This window comes from Aulonocara stuartgranti, assembly GCF_965226115.1.
Source record: "Aulonocara stuartgranti genome assembly, chromosome: 3".
Classification (NCBI taxonomy): Eukaryota; Metazoa; Chordata; class Actinopteri; order Cichliformes; family Cichlidae; genus Aulonocara; species Aulonocara stuartgranti.
Window position 1 is genome coordinate 74,947,177 of NC_138941.1, and position 17,902 is coordinate 74,965,078.

Here is a 17,902-nt window from a genome sequence, read left to right on the forward strand (position 1 = left end):
GCGCCTAAGCGGCTCAAACGCTCAAAAGTTTGATTATACTTTATGAGAACCGATGACAACAGGGCAACTTGCAAAGTAGATATTTCATTTAAGGGAGGAAACACTACGAATATGCAAAAGCATTTGCTCACAAAACACGCGATGACACGCGTTTTTAATTCCGCTCCGGACTCGTGACTCTCAACCCAGCAGCAGCGGTAACGTCTGCACGTCCTCTCCCGTTAATGCGGCAGGTAAATAATCAACTAACAGTGCATATTATGTTAGCGCAATCTGCCTTATTACAAGACCTGCTATTACTGTACATGTAGGTGACCATGATGAGAGAGACAGACAGAGTCTGGCTGGCGCTCGCTGGCAGTTCTCGCTGCAGTCTACCGGTAGCGTCTCCTTTCAGGCCAGGATAGACGAATGTCACCGAGCAGTGACTAAGTTTGTGGTCAAAGGCTTGCACCCGTTTGCCACAGCAGATGATTTTTGGTAAGTGAATGTGTTTAATTGTAGGCAGGGACATTACTGGATATTCTTGTGTAATTGCCACAGAACAATTTATGTTATACTTTGTTATTGCTACAGAAGAATATTTATTTTATTATTTTACATTTACAATTTTTTTCCTTGGGGACCCTGTGACACCACATTGAAGAGCCATAGGCTGGAACTCTTAAGATCTCACTGTTGGGTTTGTAAGGCCATGTTACTCCTAAATTTCTATCTTGTTCAAAGAGAAGATATAAAACAAAGTTCTAAGCTAATCGACCTTAGTGTTCTCCTTTTTTAAAAAAAAAAAAAAGAATCGATAAGAGAATCGATAAAGAATCTAATCGTTAAACAGAATCGAAAATGGAATCGGAATCGTTAAAATCTGATTGAGCATGCATCAAGAAAAATAGGAAGTGAGTGAAGGACACAAGAAATGTTTCCAGCTCTTCCGCCTTTGTCAGGCATTCTCTCCATACCTGAGAGTGTCCAGTCTCCAACGTGGATCCTTTTGTCCAGCCGACAACAGCTCCATTCCTGAGTGTCCTGGATGATTGTAGCTCAGGTCCAGCTCTCTCAGATGGGAGGGGTTGGAGTTCAGAGCTGAGACCAGAAAAGTACAGCCTTCCTCTGTGATCAGACAGCCTGACAGACTGCAGACACACAAAATAACAAGCAATCTGTGAACAACAATTTTATGGATGGCTGATACAACAACATCCATTTCCATCCATTATATTTAAAATGACTTTATTTATAAGATAAACTAAGTGGAGAGGAGAAAAAAAAAAGTTAAGGACATGCGGTAGTGACATATAAAAGCATCAGTAGTAAAAATAGGGGAGTGGAGAAGAAAGCAGAGAATCACGGGAAGTCCACCAACAGTCTGCGCCTGTAGCATAACTAAGGGATGGTTCAGGGTCAACTGATCCAGCTCTAACTATAAGCTTTATCAAAAAGGAAAGTTTGAAACTGATCTTAAAAGTAGAGAGGATGTCTGTCTCCTGAACTCAAACTGGGAGCTGGTACCACAGCAAGTTGTCCTACTGTGAGAGAGACTTCAACACTCATATGGGTAAAGACAATGAGACTTGGATGGGTGTGATTTTAAGGAACAGCCTAAAGAGAGGGGCTGAGCTGTCAAATGATCACCACCTGGTAGGCTGTTGGATCAGATGGCGGGGAAGGATGCTGCACAGACCTGGCACACCTAAACCTATAGTGATCTTGCCCTAAGAACACTTGGCAGAGGCCCCGGTCTGCAAGCTCTTTAACCCCCACCTGTAGTTGAGCTTCTGAGGGAGAATGGGGACATTGAGTCCGAATGGATGATGCTCAACACCTCCATTGCCAAAGCTGCTGCACTGAGCTGTGGCCACAATCCTTAATTTTTATCTACAAGGGCCTGATATCAATTTATGACATCACACTGCCACTGTTCTATCAAAATTTAAAACATATGTGGATTTTATTTTTCTCAGAAACAAAAATTAGGTACAAAAAACAAAACAAATTATCTGTTAATTCTTTGTTTTTACATTCATCAGGTCCCAATCTCCCTCATAGCAAAGAGAAATTAAAAATGCATGCCATGACAGAGTTTGGGTCTTAGGAGATTAATCCCCCCACCAGCCCAACCAGAAACCTTTCTACCGGGTGCACTGCGCTGATTCATGTTTCTAAGCTACCACAGTGGTTCTCAAACTTCTCACAATGAGTACCACCTCATGGCTCTTGAAGTATCACCCTTATGATACTTTTTGTGCAAAGATATAAATCACATTTTAAACGATCCTCTGTGGAAAGATTTGAATCCTGACCTGAGAGTTTCAAGGTTACATTGTGGACTCTGCAGTGCAGCAGACAGAAACTTCACACCCAAATCCTGCAGGTTGTTGTTACTCAGGTTTAGCTCTTTCAGACTTGAGGACTGGGAGCTGAGAACTGGGGACAGAACTTCACAACTTCCCTCTGACAGGAAACAGCTACTCAGTCTGAAAAATTATCGAGAACACAACACCTGTGTTAAAGTGTAATCGTAGTGAAGAGAGAAGTTATGAAATGATATAACACATAGATGACTTTTATTGAATTAGCTACAATTATTGGTTATTTTTGGCAACTGATAAAAATAAATAATACTGTTGATCTGACCTTAGTGTTTCCAGTGTACACTGTGAAGCCATTATTCCTACAGACCGAAGATTCATTCCTGAATCCCACAGCTCAGAATTATTCAGGTCCAGCTCTCTCAGACTAGAGGATTGGGAGCTGAGAACTGAGGACAGAGCTTCACAGCTTCCCTCTGAGAACTTACAGCCCATTAGCCTATTAAAAAAAAAAAAAAAACACCCACAAGAGTTAAAGTGTTGTCAGCATGGCGTTATTGCCAATATTCAATCCTGTTTTTTTAAGATGCAACAATGATTGGCTAAACTTTAATCAACTTATTGATTAATTCTGAAAAATAAAATGTTACTTGATCTGACCTCAGAGTAATCAGCTTGCAGTTTAGATTCTGCAGTCCAGCAGAAAGAGTTTCAGAGCTGCTCTCCGAGAGGTTACTGAGACTCAGTCTGAAAATTATAACATGAACAATGAAACACTCGTTTTACTAATAAGCTACTACATTTAGCAATGTGTTTTAAAATAATCCTTAATGCCTGGGATTAAACAGGTTAGAAATGTGACAGTTTAACTTGGGGATAATGAGAAATACTAATAAACACTTATGAGTGGCATTTTTAACAGTTTCATTTGTCAGCTGAACAAGGGAGAAAAAAAACAAAAAACAAAACAAAAAACTGAATATACTGACCTTAGAGTATTCAGTTTACAACATGAACTCCCCAAGGCTGCAGACAGAAGCTTTACACCTGAATCGTCCAAGCTGTCGATCCTAAGGTCCAGCTCTGTCAGACTAGACGACTTGTAGCTGAGTACTGAAGACAGAGCTTCACAGCCTGCCTTTGACAGCTCACAGACACTCAGCCTAAAAATAAAGAAGCATGAAATCTGTGACATTTGTTAAAAAGAGAGGGAGGAAAAATAAATAAATAACACCCCCACAAACACACACGCGCGCGCTGTAGGGACACTACAAGTCATGGTTAACTAAAAATTTCAAAATGTAAGCTGGAAGGAAGGAACAAGACATAGCACAGAAACCATAGAAACAACCAACATATGCAAAAGTAACCGTAAACAATAAATGTTACTGAGCAGCAACCAAGATAGTGTGTTTCTGGGATTAATTGTTTGTACATCTCTGTCCACACCTGTGTCTGAGCGCACTTGTATTCATAGGGTTTCTCCATGTAAATGTCTTATACTGGGTGTGGCGAGGAACAGCCCTGCCACATAGGACATGAAGCAGACATGGAGGAGACTCGGGCACCAGAGAGCCAGAGGCCCTTCCTCCCCAGAGCTCGAGAACCCAAGGAGGACCACAATCACACCACCCAACCTAGAAAAGTCACCCAGCAGCACAAGTCACAGGCGGCCGCAGAAATGAGCCCGCAGGCTCCACTGGCAGCTGGCCAGGCCAGAGCAGACTGAGCCCTGGGCCAAGCGAACCGAGGACCCTACACACCCCGGAAGAGGGAACCCCGTTCCCCGAAACCCAATAATAGCATGGTGTCCAGGCCCGGGCCCATCTAGATTGGGTACCCTGTGCATGCACTCACCCACCCACAACCTGGCAACACACCAGCCATGACCCAAGACCCCCAGAAGTCCAAGTCCCCAAGCCCACCCAGGACCCACCAAGGAACCACACAGCTACCAGGCATAGGACTGACATAGGAGCCTGAAAGAATCTTATTTTGGTATACCGTATTTTCGGGTCTATAAGGCGCACATAAAAGTCTTAGATTTTCTTCAAAAAGTGCGGCGTGCCCTATAGTGCAGTGCGCCCTGTGTGTGTTGTAAGGAGGACGTAGTAGAGATCACCATGAGAACGCTAAAGAGTGAAGTGTGGGCGTTGATTGTATATACCGCTACAATCGCACATACCTGTATAAAAGAACAGGTATGTGCGTTATGCAGAACTTCGTTGTTTTAACAACCCTGAAAATGGCAAAGAGACACGCTTATGAAACACAGTTTAAACTGAAGGCCATCAGCTACGCGGAGGAACATGGAAATCGAGCAGCCGCGAGAGAATTTAAGATTAATGAATCGATGGTTCGCAAGTGGAGGAAGCTGGAAAACGAGCTCCGAGAGGTCAAGAACACGCAGCTGACTTTCCGCGGACATAAGGCAAGGTGGCCCGAGTTGGAGGAAAGACTTGAGCAGTGGATCATCGAGCAAAGAACGAGTTGGAGAAGCGTTTTGACGGTCACCATTCGACTAAAAGCAGTTTCGCTAGCAGAAGAAATGAAAATTGAACATTTCCAATGAGGTCCGTCTTGGTGCTTTTGTTTCATGAAACGGTGCCATTTTTCCATCCAGACCAGGACTACGGTAGTGCAGCAACTTCCAGCGGATTATAAGGAAAAGCTGGCCATCTTCCGCTCCTACTGCAGCAAACACATCGCCGACAAACACATCCAGCCCAGCCACATCACTAACATGGAAGAGGTGCCGCTCACTTTCGACATCCCGGTGAGTCACAATGTGGAGAAGAAGGGGACCAGCATGGTAGCGATACGCACAATGGGGCACGAAAAGTCTTCTTTTACTGTTGTGCTTGGCTGCCATGCTAATGGACAGAAACTGCCGCCAATGGTGATTTTTTAAGAGAAAGACTTTGCCTAAAGAGAAGTTTCCAACAGGAATCATCATTAAGGCAAATGAAAATGGCTGGATGGATGAGGAAATGATGAAAGAGTGGCTGAGGGAGGTTTATGTAAGGAGACCAGGTGGTTTTTTTCCACACATCACCATCGCTGTTGATCTGTGACTCTATGCGTGCCCATCTCACAGCCGATGTGAAAAAAACAAGTTAAGCAAATGAACTGTGAGCTTGCTGTCATTCCGGGAGGCCTGACAAAGGAACTCCAACCGCTGGACATTGGTGTGAACCGGCCGTTCAAAGTAAGGCTGCGAGCGGCGTGGGAGCGATGGATGACCGATGGAGACCACAGTTTCACTAAGAGTGGAAGGCAGCACCGGGCGCGTTACGCCACAATTTGCGAATGGATTGTAGATGCTTGGGCTAACATGTCTGCTGGCACTGTTGTTCGAGCTTTCGCAAAAGCCGCCATAATTTCCGAGGAGCCGCACAGCAAAGAAAGTGACTCTGACGGTGAAGAAAGTGAACCTGGAATGTTTGATGGAGATTTAGCGCAGCTGTTCAATTCAGACAGAGGATGAAGACTTCGATGGGTTTGATTGGTGACGATTACAGGTAATAAAAATGTTAGTACCAAACTCAGTTTTGCTCCCGCTTTAGTTTTAAATATGCATACTTGTATGCACCCTATAATCAGGTGCGCCTTATGTGTGTGTTAAATACAGTAATGGCACACATAACTGAGACTGCACCTTTCAGTACAGTGCGTCTTATGGTCGTGAAAATACCGTAATGGATACTGGATGTGCTTGATGTTGCCAGCTGAACTGGATATAATGCACCAGATCAGGTTGAAGGGAAATAATAATGTTCCACCAAGAACACTTCTTATGAAATTTCTCAACCCAGTCTTGACTAGGTGGTGATGGAGGCGATACTGTGCAAAGGAGGTAACACCTCAAATCTGATGAAACACCTGGCGACGCATAGCGTTTTTTTAAAAGCCGCGAAATACATCATATTTGACAGCTTGCTGCAAGACCTCACAACAAGCACATCTACTGCGGGTGTGGTGCCTGTTATCGGACCCGGAGTTAGCAACATCCCCCAAGAAACTGAAGAGTAGAGTCCTGGCCCCTAGCCCTGCCAGTGTAGCAGAAATGGCGACGGATGATGATGACAGCAGCAGCTGTTCTTCTCTGGGCGAGTAGCTTAATGTCGTTTGTGTGTAATTTACGTTGAGTAGGCTAACCACGTTATTACATTAATGCATGCAAGGTGAACTAGCAAACACTGTCGTAGTTACATGCGGCTGTCTTCTTGTTTGATGGCAGGTACTCCCTTCATGTTGTATCAACAGAAAAGGCTAACTTGGTTATCATTTTGCAGAAAAATAGAGACTGCTAAAAATAAAAACGTAAGAGGTTTTTGCACAAAGTTTGTGTTCTCCATTCTTTAAGCAAAGTTTAAGAACCGGCACAGTTTCAAAAGTACTGGTTTGGCACTGTTATTGGATAAAACCTAAACGACACCCATCCCTAGTAACAGGACACTGGATTAGTCCATGAGTTTTTGGTATAAAGTAAACCGTTTTGAATGGTACTTTGGTAAGTGTTACACCGACAGACGTCTCAGAAATGTTGATACTGTCTGTTGCTTTGAATTTTTAGGAGAATCATATACTTGATTTAGTGCTGATGATCATTGCACTTTAAAGTTTTTTTGTTTTGTTTTTTTTAAATGGACGAGCACCCATCACAGTGCTCGTCCAATTTGTTCATGGCACAATTGTGCCATGAACAAATTGCAATTGTTACTAGAATAAATATTTAGAAAATAAAAGCCTGATCAGAAATTTCCTTACAAAGCTTTGTTGGAGACTTTGATCACTGGCAGCAGCCCCACAAGAGCCCCTTCTGAAGCAGAGTATTTTTTCAGGTCAAACACATCCAGATCTTCTTCTGATGACAGTAACATGAAAACCAGAGCTGACCACTGAGCAGGAGACACTTTATCTGTGGAGAGACTTCCTGATCTCAGGGACTGTTGGACCTGCTCCACTAGAGAACGATCAGTCAGTTCATTCAGACAGTGGAACAGATTGATGCTTTTCTCTGCAGACAGCTTCTCATTGAGTTTCTTCTTGATGTACTGGACTGTTTCCTGATTGGTCTGTGAGCAACTTCCTGTCTGTGTCAGCAGGCCTCGTAGGAGAGTCTGATTGGTCTGTAGTGAAAGACCCAGGAGGAAGCGGAGGTACAAGTCCAGGTGTCCATTTGGACTCCTTAAAGCCTTATCCACAGCAATTTGGTAGACATGTTGTTTTTTCATCAGATTGACTTCAGAGTTGATGAAGGTCAGATGGACATGAAGAGCAGCCAGAAACTCCTGAACACTCAGATGGATGAAGCAGAACACCTTGTCCTGGTACAGTCCTCTCTCCTCTTTAAAGATCTGAGTGAACACTCCTGAGTACACTGAGGCTGCTCTGATATCGATGCCACACTCTGTCAGGTCTGATTCATAGAAGATCAGGTTTCCTTTCTGCAGCTGATCAAAAGCCAGTTTTCCCAGAGATTCAATCATCTTCCTGCTCTCTGGACTCCAGTGTGGATCTGTCTCAGCTCCTCCGTCATACTTGACCTTCTTCACTTTGGCCTGAACCACCAGGAAGTGGATATACATCTCAGTCAGGGTCTTGGGCAGCTGTCCTCCCTCTCTGGTTTTCAGCTCATCCCCCAGAACTGTAGCGGTGATCCAGCAGAAGACTGGGATGTGACACATGATGTGGAGGCTTCGTGATGTCTTGATGTGGGAGATGATCCTGCTGGCCTGATGCTTATCTCGGAATCTCTTCCTGAAGTACTGCTCCTTCTGTGGGTCAGTGAACCCTTTGACCTCTGTCACCATGCCAACACAGTTAGGAGGGATCTGATTGGCTGCTGCAGGTCGTGTGGTTATCCAGAGGTGAGCAGAGGGAAGCAGTTTCCCCCTGATGAGGTTTATCAGCAGCACATCCACTGAGGTGGACTCTCTGGGGTCAGTTAGGATTGTAGCTTTGTGGAAGTCCAGAGGAAGTCGACACTCATCCAGACCATCAAAGATGAACACAACCTGGAAGTCTTCAAACCTGGAGATTCCTGCTTCTTTGGTTTCAGTAAAGAAGCGATGAACAAGTCCCACCAAGCTGAACTTTTTTTCTTCCAGCACATTCAGCTCTCTGAAAGTGAATGGAAATATGAACTGGATGTCCTGGTTGGCTTTGTCTTCAGCCCAGTCCAGGGTGTATTTCTGTGTTAAGACTGTTTTCCCAATGCCAGACACTCCCTTTGTCAGCACTGTTCTGATTGGCTCGTCTCTTCCAGATGAGGCTTTAAAGATGTCTTCTTGTCTGATTCTTGTTTCTGGTCTGTCTGGTTTCCTGGATGCTGTTTCAATCTGTCTGACCTCATGTTCATCATTGACCTCTGCAGTCCCTCCCTCTGTGATGTAGAGCTCTGTGTAGATCTGATTCAGGAGGGTTGGGCTTCCTGCTTTAGCGATCCCCTCAAACACACACTGGAACTTCTTCTTCAGATTAGACTTGAATTTAAGATGACGATGACACTTTTGAAGAGCCTCTGAATTAAAAACAGTAAGAAGGATGATTAGTCTATTAACGGTTTTTACAGTGTCAACCATTATTTATATAATCATGCATTTCCATCTTAATAACTTTCGTTAAAATCTCAGGAGATATTCGAGTAATTTGACTACAAATCAAATTGGACCTTTCATTGAACCATCTTCAATTAGCATGAAAATGACATGTCACAAAGGTTAGAAACATACAATTCTAGATATAGAAAATACTTAAAAATATTTTATTGAACAAGGTCATTCATTTATATTAACATCCATGAAGATGCTAAAAATGACAGCCTAAACACAGCATTTAATTAGTTAATAGACTGAATTGGCTTCTCTCAGTGTGTAAAAGAACCCACACAGATTTAGTTTTAACATATGGAATAGAAACTGAACATCTAACAGTGTTTACTGAAAACACTCGTCTGATCATTCCCTTATAACAAAGCCTAATACAATAACGGATTACACAGCAGTGGGGAGTAGATTTCACCTGCACCTTAAAGCGGGATGAAATCTAATAAGCCAGAGATGAAACAGCGTGTCACAAATTTAGAAGATCATAATTTAGCCTGGAAAAATAGTTGGTTGCTTTATAAGAAAGCCCTCCGCAAAGCCAGAACATCTTACTATTCGTCACTGATTGAAGAAAATAAGAACCCCAGGTTTCTCTTCAGCACTGTAGCCAGGCTGACAAAAAGTCAGAGCTCTGTTGAGCCAACCATCCCTTTAACGTTAGCTAGTAATGACTTCATGAACTTCACAAATAAAATTTTAATCATTAGAGAAAAAATTACCCATAATCATCCCACAGATGTAGTATTAGCTACAGCTACTTTTAGTACCGTTGATATTCATTTAGACTAAAACAGCCTCAGTTTAATACATATCACAAAATTAATTGTGATAATGTTGTATCTGCATACTGCGCAGTCCGACCTTCATTCATCCTCTTTAAAATCGAGCTCGCCACCTCCAGTTCATTGCCCGCATACGTCTGCAGCACCAGTGTAACTGTTTTCAGTCTGTCTGCATTTTCCAGTTGGCGTTTAAAGACTTTGGGGAAGTCATCGCCAGGGTCATTGTGCAGGTAAAACTGGAAATGTTTCAGCTCCTCGTCTCCCAGATTGTTCAACATTTCAAGCAGCTGCACTTTCACTGCCTTCTCCGTCTTTGGCCTGTAAAACATGTGGACATGATTCATAGTCAGTAAGTCTCATCATATGTCGAATATACTTATTTAGGACATTAAACAGCAGAATAAATCTTTGCAACTGGATTATAAGGACCGAGGTTTTTTTAAACTGTCCATTTTACTTATAGATTTTTGTGGTATTTTAGTAAACGCATGAGGAGATAAGGCTTGTTTGTGTAACAACTTGCTTATTAAATTATAAATGATTAAAAAAAGTGACTAATTTTTATTATAGGAAAACAATATTTGTTCAAGAAAGTTAGTCTACTGCAAGAGGCAAAAAGTAAGATACAAATATCAGCAACAAGGATTCATCTACAAAACATGAAATGTAGAATCAGCAGTACTACATCTTGGCAATGACATCTACTAGGCATGTATATGTCACTTGATGTAACTTCAGCCTTGACACTGCTGTTGATATACACATTTAAGGAAAATTAAGAACACTGAGCAGCTGGAGTCCTACAGACACTCAGCCTCTTCACACCTCCTACAACATCCATTCTTTACATGATGCATTTGTGGAAACACTCCAACACACACCGCTTCACATATAAACATAGAAATGTGTGTGAAACACAGCTGAGCTGACATTAAACATGATGGAGGATTTATTCACAAACACTGAGACACAACATTTAGACACACATTACCTCTTTGCAGGAGGACAGATGTTTTCTTTAAACTCATCATCCATGTCCTTTGACTCGTCGCTGAGTGGAGGTCCAGGTTGGTTCCTGTGAATAATAATGGAGCAGTGATGTGAGTGCTGAGCTGTGACATGGAGAAGAGTCATGGACAGTTAGAGATGGTCATCTCACCTCTGAGCTTTGGTCTGGCTCTCATGTTCCCCACACAGAGTGCTTTTAGAGGGAGGGACTCCCTCCTCTCTGTCCTCACACTGATCCATGCTGCTCAGCTCACACACACTTTCTACCTGCAGAGGAAACAAATCATCAATCGAGAGCTTTTGATGTGTTGGACTAACATCCACAGCTTTCATCAGTTCACAACAAAAAGTGTCACAGAGAGATTAGCCTCCAAATCCTCCATTCCTGTAGTCCTACAAAGCAGCAGGTCAAACATGGCCATAACAATTCCCAGGACCAAGCTGACAGTTCATATTCTAACTGCTAGCTAAACTAAGTATCAGTTAACCCTTGTGTGGTGTTCGTATTTTTGTTACTCAGCCAGTGTTCATGGGTCTGGTGGACCCGCTAGAGCTTTGGCTTTCCAAATTAACACTATCAAACAATTTTATGTTAAATTACTCAACAATGTTTACTTCATCCCACTTACAAGCCATATGAACAGCAAACATGGTTAATTTTTCCCTTTACCTCTGTTAGATCACATTTATGAATTAATGTGCTTCTCGTTTTTGTTTTGTTTTTATAAAATGTTATAAAAAATAAAATCAGTTATAATCAAGTGGAGTGGAAAGACAACATTTCTTGGGATAGAAGATCATTCAATTTCTCCATTTTTTTTTTTTTACATCCATATTTCTTCATTTGTTGTCTGGTGGGCTTGTTCTGGTCCTGGAGCTGGCTTCTCATGGGGTACTCATCTTCATTTGTTACTAAATGGCACTCAACCTCACCCTCTTCTTCAAAGTCACTGTCAGACAAAAAATGTGATCCTCATATTCTGAAACTTCTTCCCCGGCATCATCATCAGAAGCTCCTCTGTCTTCCAAAATCAATAAGGCCCTCGCAGCAGATAATCTTTTGCCATCTTGAGCAGTTGTGATAAAGAACCACACTGGCAAAGTCTTATTTACAGCATTATGCCCCTAATTTGCAGGTGGGACAGGGTATGAGAACATAAAATTTGGATCCCTCAAGAAAGAGGGTAAAATGTGTGGGAATGTCAGAGCAGACGGTGTTTGTGCGGAGCAGGAGGGGAAGAAAACACTATCAGCAGCACCAGAAAGGAGGAAGACAGAGTGTGGGAACACAGGACCTACACTTTCAACACTTTTATTAGACCTGGGTCCAGTGGACCCGAACACCTTGCATGTAATGTAAATGCGTGGGGGGAGGTACAGTATGAGGTCATTGAAAATTAGTTCGGATTTATGTTCTTCACAGAAAATAAGCCAAAGCCAATGAATTTCAGGTTAAAAAATATTAACTGTTTAATTTTTCTTTTGAAAAAAACTGAGTACGGGTCTCACAGACCCGAACACGGGTTAATCTGCCAGCAGTTACTGTGGAACAGCGGCCGAACTCCGTGTTTAGTCTGGATCACAAACAGTAACAGGAAATGGCGGACACACTCGGCCGAGTCACAACGGGCTGACTGTTTAGGAAACGACGGTTTTGTTCCAACAGTTTGTTGTTTTAAGAAATCAAACATGAGCTGAACTAATAGTAAAGTTCATGAAGACAAACTGTTAAAGGAGGAAACAAAGCAAACTTACAGTTTCTTCGCGCAGAGACACGAACAACAAGCTCCACTCCACACCCGAACACTAAAAGCTAGCGTTAGCCCGCTGAAAGCTTAAAGCTCCGCGGGTATGCTTCAGAATCCCTGCTTCAAAGTGTGATTTGTTTGGCCAGAGTCACGTGATCAGTGACGTCGAAGAATTCTTTAGAACTTAACTGTTTCGGTACCTGATTTAATGGTTCGAAAGGAAATGATTAAGTGATGTGTCAAATGAAGCTTTCTGAAGCTCATTATTCGAAGCTGTTCAACACAGTCTTCTCTGATGACATCAGATGCCCCAAAATATGAAGAACAGCTTGAATCTACAAAATAAAATGAACTGGTTCGTTATGAATTTCCACTCCACAGAGTGGAGTTCACAATCTGATTTTGGGCCACCGTTGTGTTGCTTTGAACATGTATTTTTCGGGTACGTATTTTTGACCTGGGGATAGAATTGGTTGTTAAGTGGAAAGAAAAAATGTTTATGAACTTGTAAAGTAAAATCATGGTGCATTTAAGGTTACCCTGTTTGGGTTTCATTTAAGAAGAGAATTTGTATAACCTTGAGACCAGTTTTCCCGTGCTTCACTCGTGTAGCCTACATTAGTTTGAAGAAGAAAAACTTCCACGGGACTGCGATGTGAAAAGATATAACAAAAATGTATTCCACAGCTTGCAAATCTTACAGGAGTAATCAGGTTGAACTCATCCTCAACACAAAAAACTTGCTCTGTTCTCCCTGGTTGCAGCGTCCCTCCCACATCGCATGCACTCATTTGCATAAATCCATGTAAAGTATTATTTGGTCAGTTTTTTCAGCCTTAACATTTTTCTGAAATTCCCTGGACTCTTTGAGGAGTGTGACATGCATGGATGATGAAGTATGAAGAGAGCCTGAATATTAGTTTAATGACATTTCCTGTTCAATTTTCAAATCGTTGAGCTCATTCAAGTGTGAAATTTCCCACGCATGGGACTAATAAAGGTTTTCTTATCTTAAGCTATCCAGGGATTTATTTCTGTTTCTCTTTCCTTGATTTTCTTTTTGGATTTTATCCATGTGTGTTCCTGGACATATCCTGATGTTTCATTCAGATTTTCAGGAATTTTCTTCTCCTTTCTTGATCTATTTGTTTTCTGTAAAAACTGCCAAATTATTCGTTCCTCCTGGCGAATGAGTTTTGACAAATAGTGAATAAGTTAGGCTGATCCCTCATTCACAAGGGGTCACTGTTGCAGTTAGCTCTTATGATAGATGATGAATAAATGGCCAAAGCATTAAAAGAGGCAACAACAAAAAAGAAAAAAAATCCCCGAATTATTGACCAAATATGTTGTTGCTTGAAGCACCTACCATTCTTACATGCAGCATGTTCTAGATTTTACCATGAGAAACCAACGGAAACAATTGTTCAACAAGTACAGTAATTAGCTGTTAAACATTTTAAATGTACATACTAAAACACAGTTTTAATTCTTTGTCATTACACTCAGTACAGTCACCCATTATTTTAATGAGTCATTTCTGCACTCACATCTAAAACTTTGTACATTCACATGAGACACGGACCTTCACAATAAAACCGGAAACAAGAAATAATTCACAATAGTGATGTGCGGATCGATACTGAAATATCGATTTCCTCCGATACCAATCATCATCATCAATCATCTATGTTCTAGAATCGATTCTTACATTAAAATATCGATATTTTAGTAATTTAGGGTAAATTTGTAGTTTATCATTAACAGGAACACAGCGGAAAGAAACTATTTCATTCGGATTGTCTACAATTGGAAGGAACTACTCCCTCTCCCACCTTTCATAGTCATGTGCGAAATAAGGCTGTATAAAAGTCTCGCAGCCCCTTGGCGTGTGCACTCACAACAATGGCTGAGCGTAATTGGAGTTATGTGCGGACGTATTTTACATCCACAAACAGCCAAGACGTGGTTTGCGATACATGTGGCAAGAAAGTGAGGTGTTGTGGCAACACCACAGATTTGTCAAACACCTCAGAGTAAATTATATCACAGAATATGACGAGCATATGTTGAGGCAACAGGTGCAGGCAGGGAAGGTGTTCAAATAGCACAACTTCAGGTTCTTTATTTCTATATGATGAACTCTGCATTATTAAGTGATAAGAACAAGTAATCTGATATCCTGTAATCATTATGAAACTATAATTTGAGATACAATAAATAAAATACGTTTTTGTACAAAGTATCGGTATCGGATCAGTATCGTCGATACCAGCCTGAATATTACTTGGTATCGGATCGGAAAGGAAATCAGTGGTGTAGGAGCCATATGAGTTGTTCCTTTTTGACTAAATGGGTTGGTTTAAATGGACTCACTGTATTGGTGCACGGGTGTGGGGCGTGTCTCATGGGTGTGGTGGATGATAAATGTGTTTGCACTCACCTAGTGATGGCCAAATGAAGCTTTCTGAAGCTTGTATTGAAAAACGGTTCATTACTCGAAGCTTTTCAACGCAGTTCTCTCTGGTGACATCTGGTGGCCAAAAATATGAAGAGCAGCTTGAATCCACAAAATAAAACCAACTGCTTCATTATGATTGCCCACTCCACAGAGTGGAGTTCTGTCTGATATTGGGCCTCCGTTGTGTTGCTTTGAACGTGTATTTTTTGGTGGTTAAGAAAATGTGTTTTATTTGTTTAATAAATAGTTTTGACCAGTAAACTCTCCTTGTTCAAACATGCACCATGGTGTGGTCTTTCTTTGCTTGTGACTTCTTGATGTTGGTAAATACAATAATTGAAAAATACCACGTTACATATAATATACATATAATAATGTACAACACGTTATGGAGTATGCTTCTGCTGTTAGGTCCCGCCTCCATGCAGGTATGCAATTAATCGCCGGAGGGGTGTATCTATAAATAATATTATATTAAGAAAATTTTCCCAGACATATTTTTGACCTGGGGGTAGAATTGATTGTGAAATGGAAAAGGAAAATGCTTATGAACTTGCAAATTAAAAACATGATGCATTGACGGTAACCCTTTTTCATTTTTATTTAAAAAGAGAATTTGTTCTAATGTGCGATGGCCGAACCTGTTCCTTTTCGTGGAGATCATTTCTCCTGCCTTAAGGAAAATCCCTTCACATGGCACAGAGGAGGCTGGAGTGCAGAGAAACTGGTAGAGATGCAGTTATACAGTCTACCTGGGCCCCACAAACTATCAGCTGAAGAGAATAAAGAAATTCAATTGCTGCACATTTGGCAGACTAACATTTTCAGATTAATTAAACAATAAAATATATATTTTTACAACATTACATGTAAAGAGTCAAGTGGAAGTTTTTCTAAAGTTATTTAATGATATTTATATTATGGAAGCAGATGTTTGACATTTTACCTTTTTCCCGTTTTCAGATATACACTGAACAAAAATATAAATGCAACACCTTTGTTACTGCTCCCATTTCCCATGGGATGGACGTAGAGACCTAAAATTCATTCCAGATACACAATATAACCTTCCCTCCCAAACAGTGGTCACAAATCAGTCCAAATGTGTGGTAGTGGGCACATCTGCCATATTGAGATAATCCATCCCACCTCACAGGTGTGCCACATCAGGATGCTGATCTGACATCATGAGTAGTGCACAGGTGTACCTCAGACTGCCCACAACAAAGGGTTAATAACGCTCACCTTCACTCCATTTTCAGAGTGAAACAATCACTTGTGTTAAAATCTGAACATGCCCATGGTGTTGATTCAAAATGTGCTCTGAATGGCGTTCAGTTCTGTGTCTCCATGTTGGGTGATTGCTTAGTATTTGTACATGTGTACACAAAGGGTTATAATGCATGTTTGTGTCTGTGTCTGAAATAAAGCATCAGTCCAGTTTGAGTTCTTCTTGTTTGTGTGTGTTTTTTATTTCAAGCAGCAGGAATAAAAAAAAAAGTAAAAATGTTAATGAAGTATTCATGTGTGTACTGACAGAATGCTGACAGTACTTTGTTCAGCTTTTACATTTTACCAGTCCTGGCCTCACAGCTTCTGCTTTTATTGAACCATAAGGGTTCCTTTTAAACTCTGTGACTATTTTTGTATGCAAGCTCTTCTTCAGCTTTCTATTTTGGCATCTCACTAATCTGCCGCACTCTTCATCACCTCTGTTCTGGTTATAAGAAGAATTTTTAGATATTTAACACATTATGCATCTACTGAATTTCTACTTTGAACCAACCAGTTATTAAACCAATATCAGATTACAGAAAAGCAAATAATAAATGCACTCTTTCACATCACAAAAGCTAAATAATAATCAAAGTCACCACTGAACAGCCAATATTTAATGCAGCTGTAGATGTGCACAGACAGTTTCCTGCTGCAGTTTATTTTAATTGGATTCTGTCACAGTCTCACAGTGAGTCATAGTCATGCCACTTTCACTTTTAATTCATATTTTCCTTTACATTTTGCAGTATTTTATTTTTACAGTACTTTAGTGATCACTCTCCATTTACATGTTTTTTGTGATTGTGGTGTATTTGTTTCATACTAGTCAGAGATTATTTTGTAGTGTCTTCAAATGTCCACTAGATGTCACGAAAACTCCCCGAATATGGAACATGAAGTAGATTAACCTCTCTCGTCGTCTTTATGGCATGCTCTAAATACACATACATGCATAAAAAGCATTCACTCACCCATTCAGATCATTAAATTTAGGTGTTCCATCTCTCTCATGGTCACAAGTATATAATGTCAGCACCTAGCCATGCAGACTGCTTCGACAAAGATCTGTGAAAGAATGGCTCGCTTTCAGGAGCTCCTTACATGTCAGCGTGGTGTCGTGCCAGGATGCCACGTGCGCAACGAGTCCGGCCACGGTCCGTTAGGGTCATGGATGAGAAAGTCCGGTGTGGAAGAATTTGACTGGACTGCACAGAGTTCTGAGCTGACATTATTTCTTATGGATTAACTGTTGTTGTTGTTTTTGTTTTGTTTTTTAAAGTCAGTATTATTAAACTTAAGAGACGTGGTCAATTATTGATTATATTATTAATAATGATTATATTGATCCTAATGATTAATACATTCATATAATTTCATGTCTACAGCATCAAAGGTCTGTGATGATTTCTTAATAATGTCGTTATGAATTTGTTTGTGGAATCGGCTTAGATGAGAAAGTGGATCTGTGAAAAAGTGTTAGAGGTGTGTGGTGTCTGCCAGCAGTGTCTGCTGCTCCTCTTCTCGCCTCACCCAGGCACTCCTCGTTTCCCCTTTCAAAAGGCTTCTTTTGTCTATTAATAGACAAAAGAAGCCTTTTGAAAGGCTAGCTAATCTCCACCTGATTTACCGGGTCTGCACTACACCCGCTAGTCGTTGAATCCAGCGCAGGCGTTGACGTTACTGTCGGCTGGACCTGCGGAGGGAT

At 41.2% G+C, this 17,902-nt stretch overlaps 3 protein-coding genes across 4 annotated transcripts in view; 1 reads left to right on the top strand and 2 right to left on the bottom strand.

Moving 5' to 3' along the window:
* LOC309703473 (NLR family CARD domain-containing protein 3-like) overlaps positions 1 to 12,691 on the bottom strand; it is a 118,923-nt gene extending 106,232 nt beyond the window's left edge. Inside the window, exon 1 of the mRNA XM_082528321.1 lies at positions 12,462 to 12,691. The gene's annotated coding sequence lies outside the window, so the exon portion shown is untranslated. The remainder of the gene's footprint in view (positions 1 to 12,461) is intronic.
* The window catches only part of LOC309703496 (uncharacterized protein), a 288,348-nt gene that overhangs the window by 26,452 nt on the left and 243,994 nt on the right, over positions 1 to 17,902 (top strand). The gene's annotated exons all lie outside the window — the stretch shown is intronic.
* On the bottom strand, positions 899 to 10,979 carry LOC309703494 (NLR family CARD domain-containing protein 3-like). Its single transcript, XM_082528366.1, has 9 exons — positions 10,862 to 10,979; positions 10,694 to 10,777; positions 9,782 to 10,020; positions 7,080 to 8,835; positions 3,299 to 3,472; positions 2,970 to 3,056; positions 2,635 to 2,808; positions 2,301 to 2,474; positions 899 to 1,133 (listed from the first exon to the last, which is right to left on the bottom strand). Exons 1-9 carry the CDS (start codon positions 10,948 to 10,950, stop codon positions 941 to 943), a joined length of 2,970 nt encoding a protein of 989 aa, XP_082384492.1. The 5' UTR covers positions 10,951 to 10,979; the 3' UTR covers positions 899 to 940.

Bases quoted from the DNA above. Each gene is read 5' to 3' on its own strand.
- LOC309703494 (XM_082528366.1), bottom strand. From the start codon at position 10,950: ATGGATCAGTGTGAGGACAGAGAGGAGGGAGTCCCTCCCTCTAAAAGC. The intron at 10,778-10,861 runs GTGAGATGACCA...TATTATTCACAG, and splicing joins AGCCAGACCAAAGCTCAGAG to GAACCAACCTGGACCTCCAC. The intron at 1,134-2,300 runs GTCAGGATTCAA...GTGTGTCTGCAG, and splicing joins TGTAACCTTGAAACTCTCAG to TCTGTCAGGCTGTCTGATCA.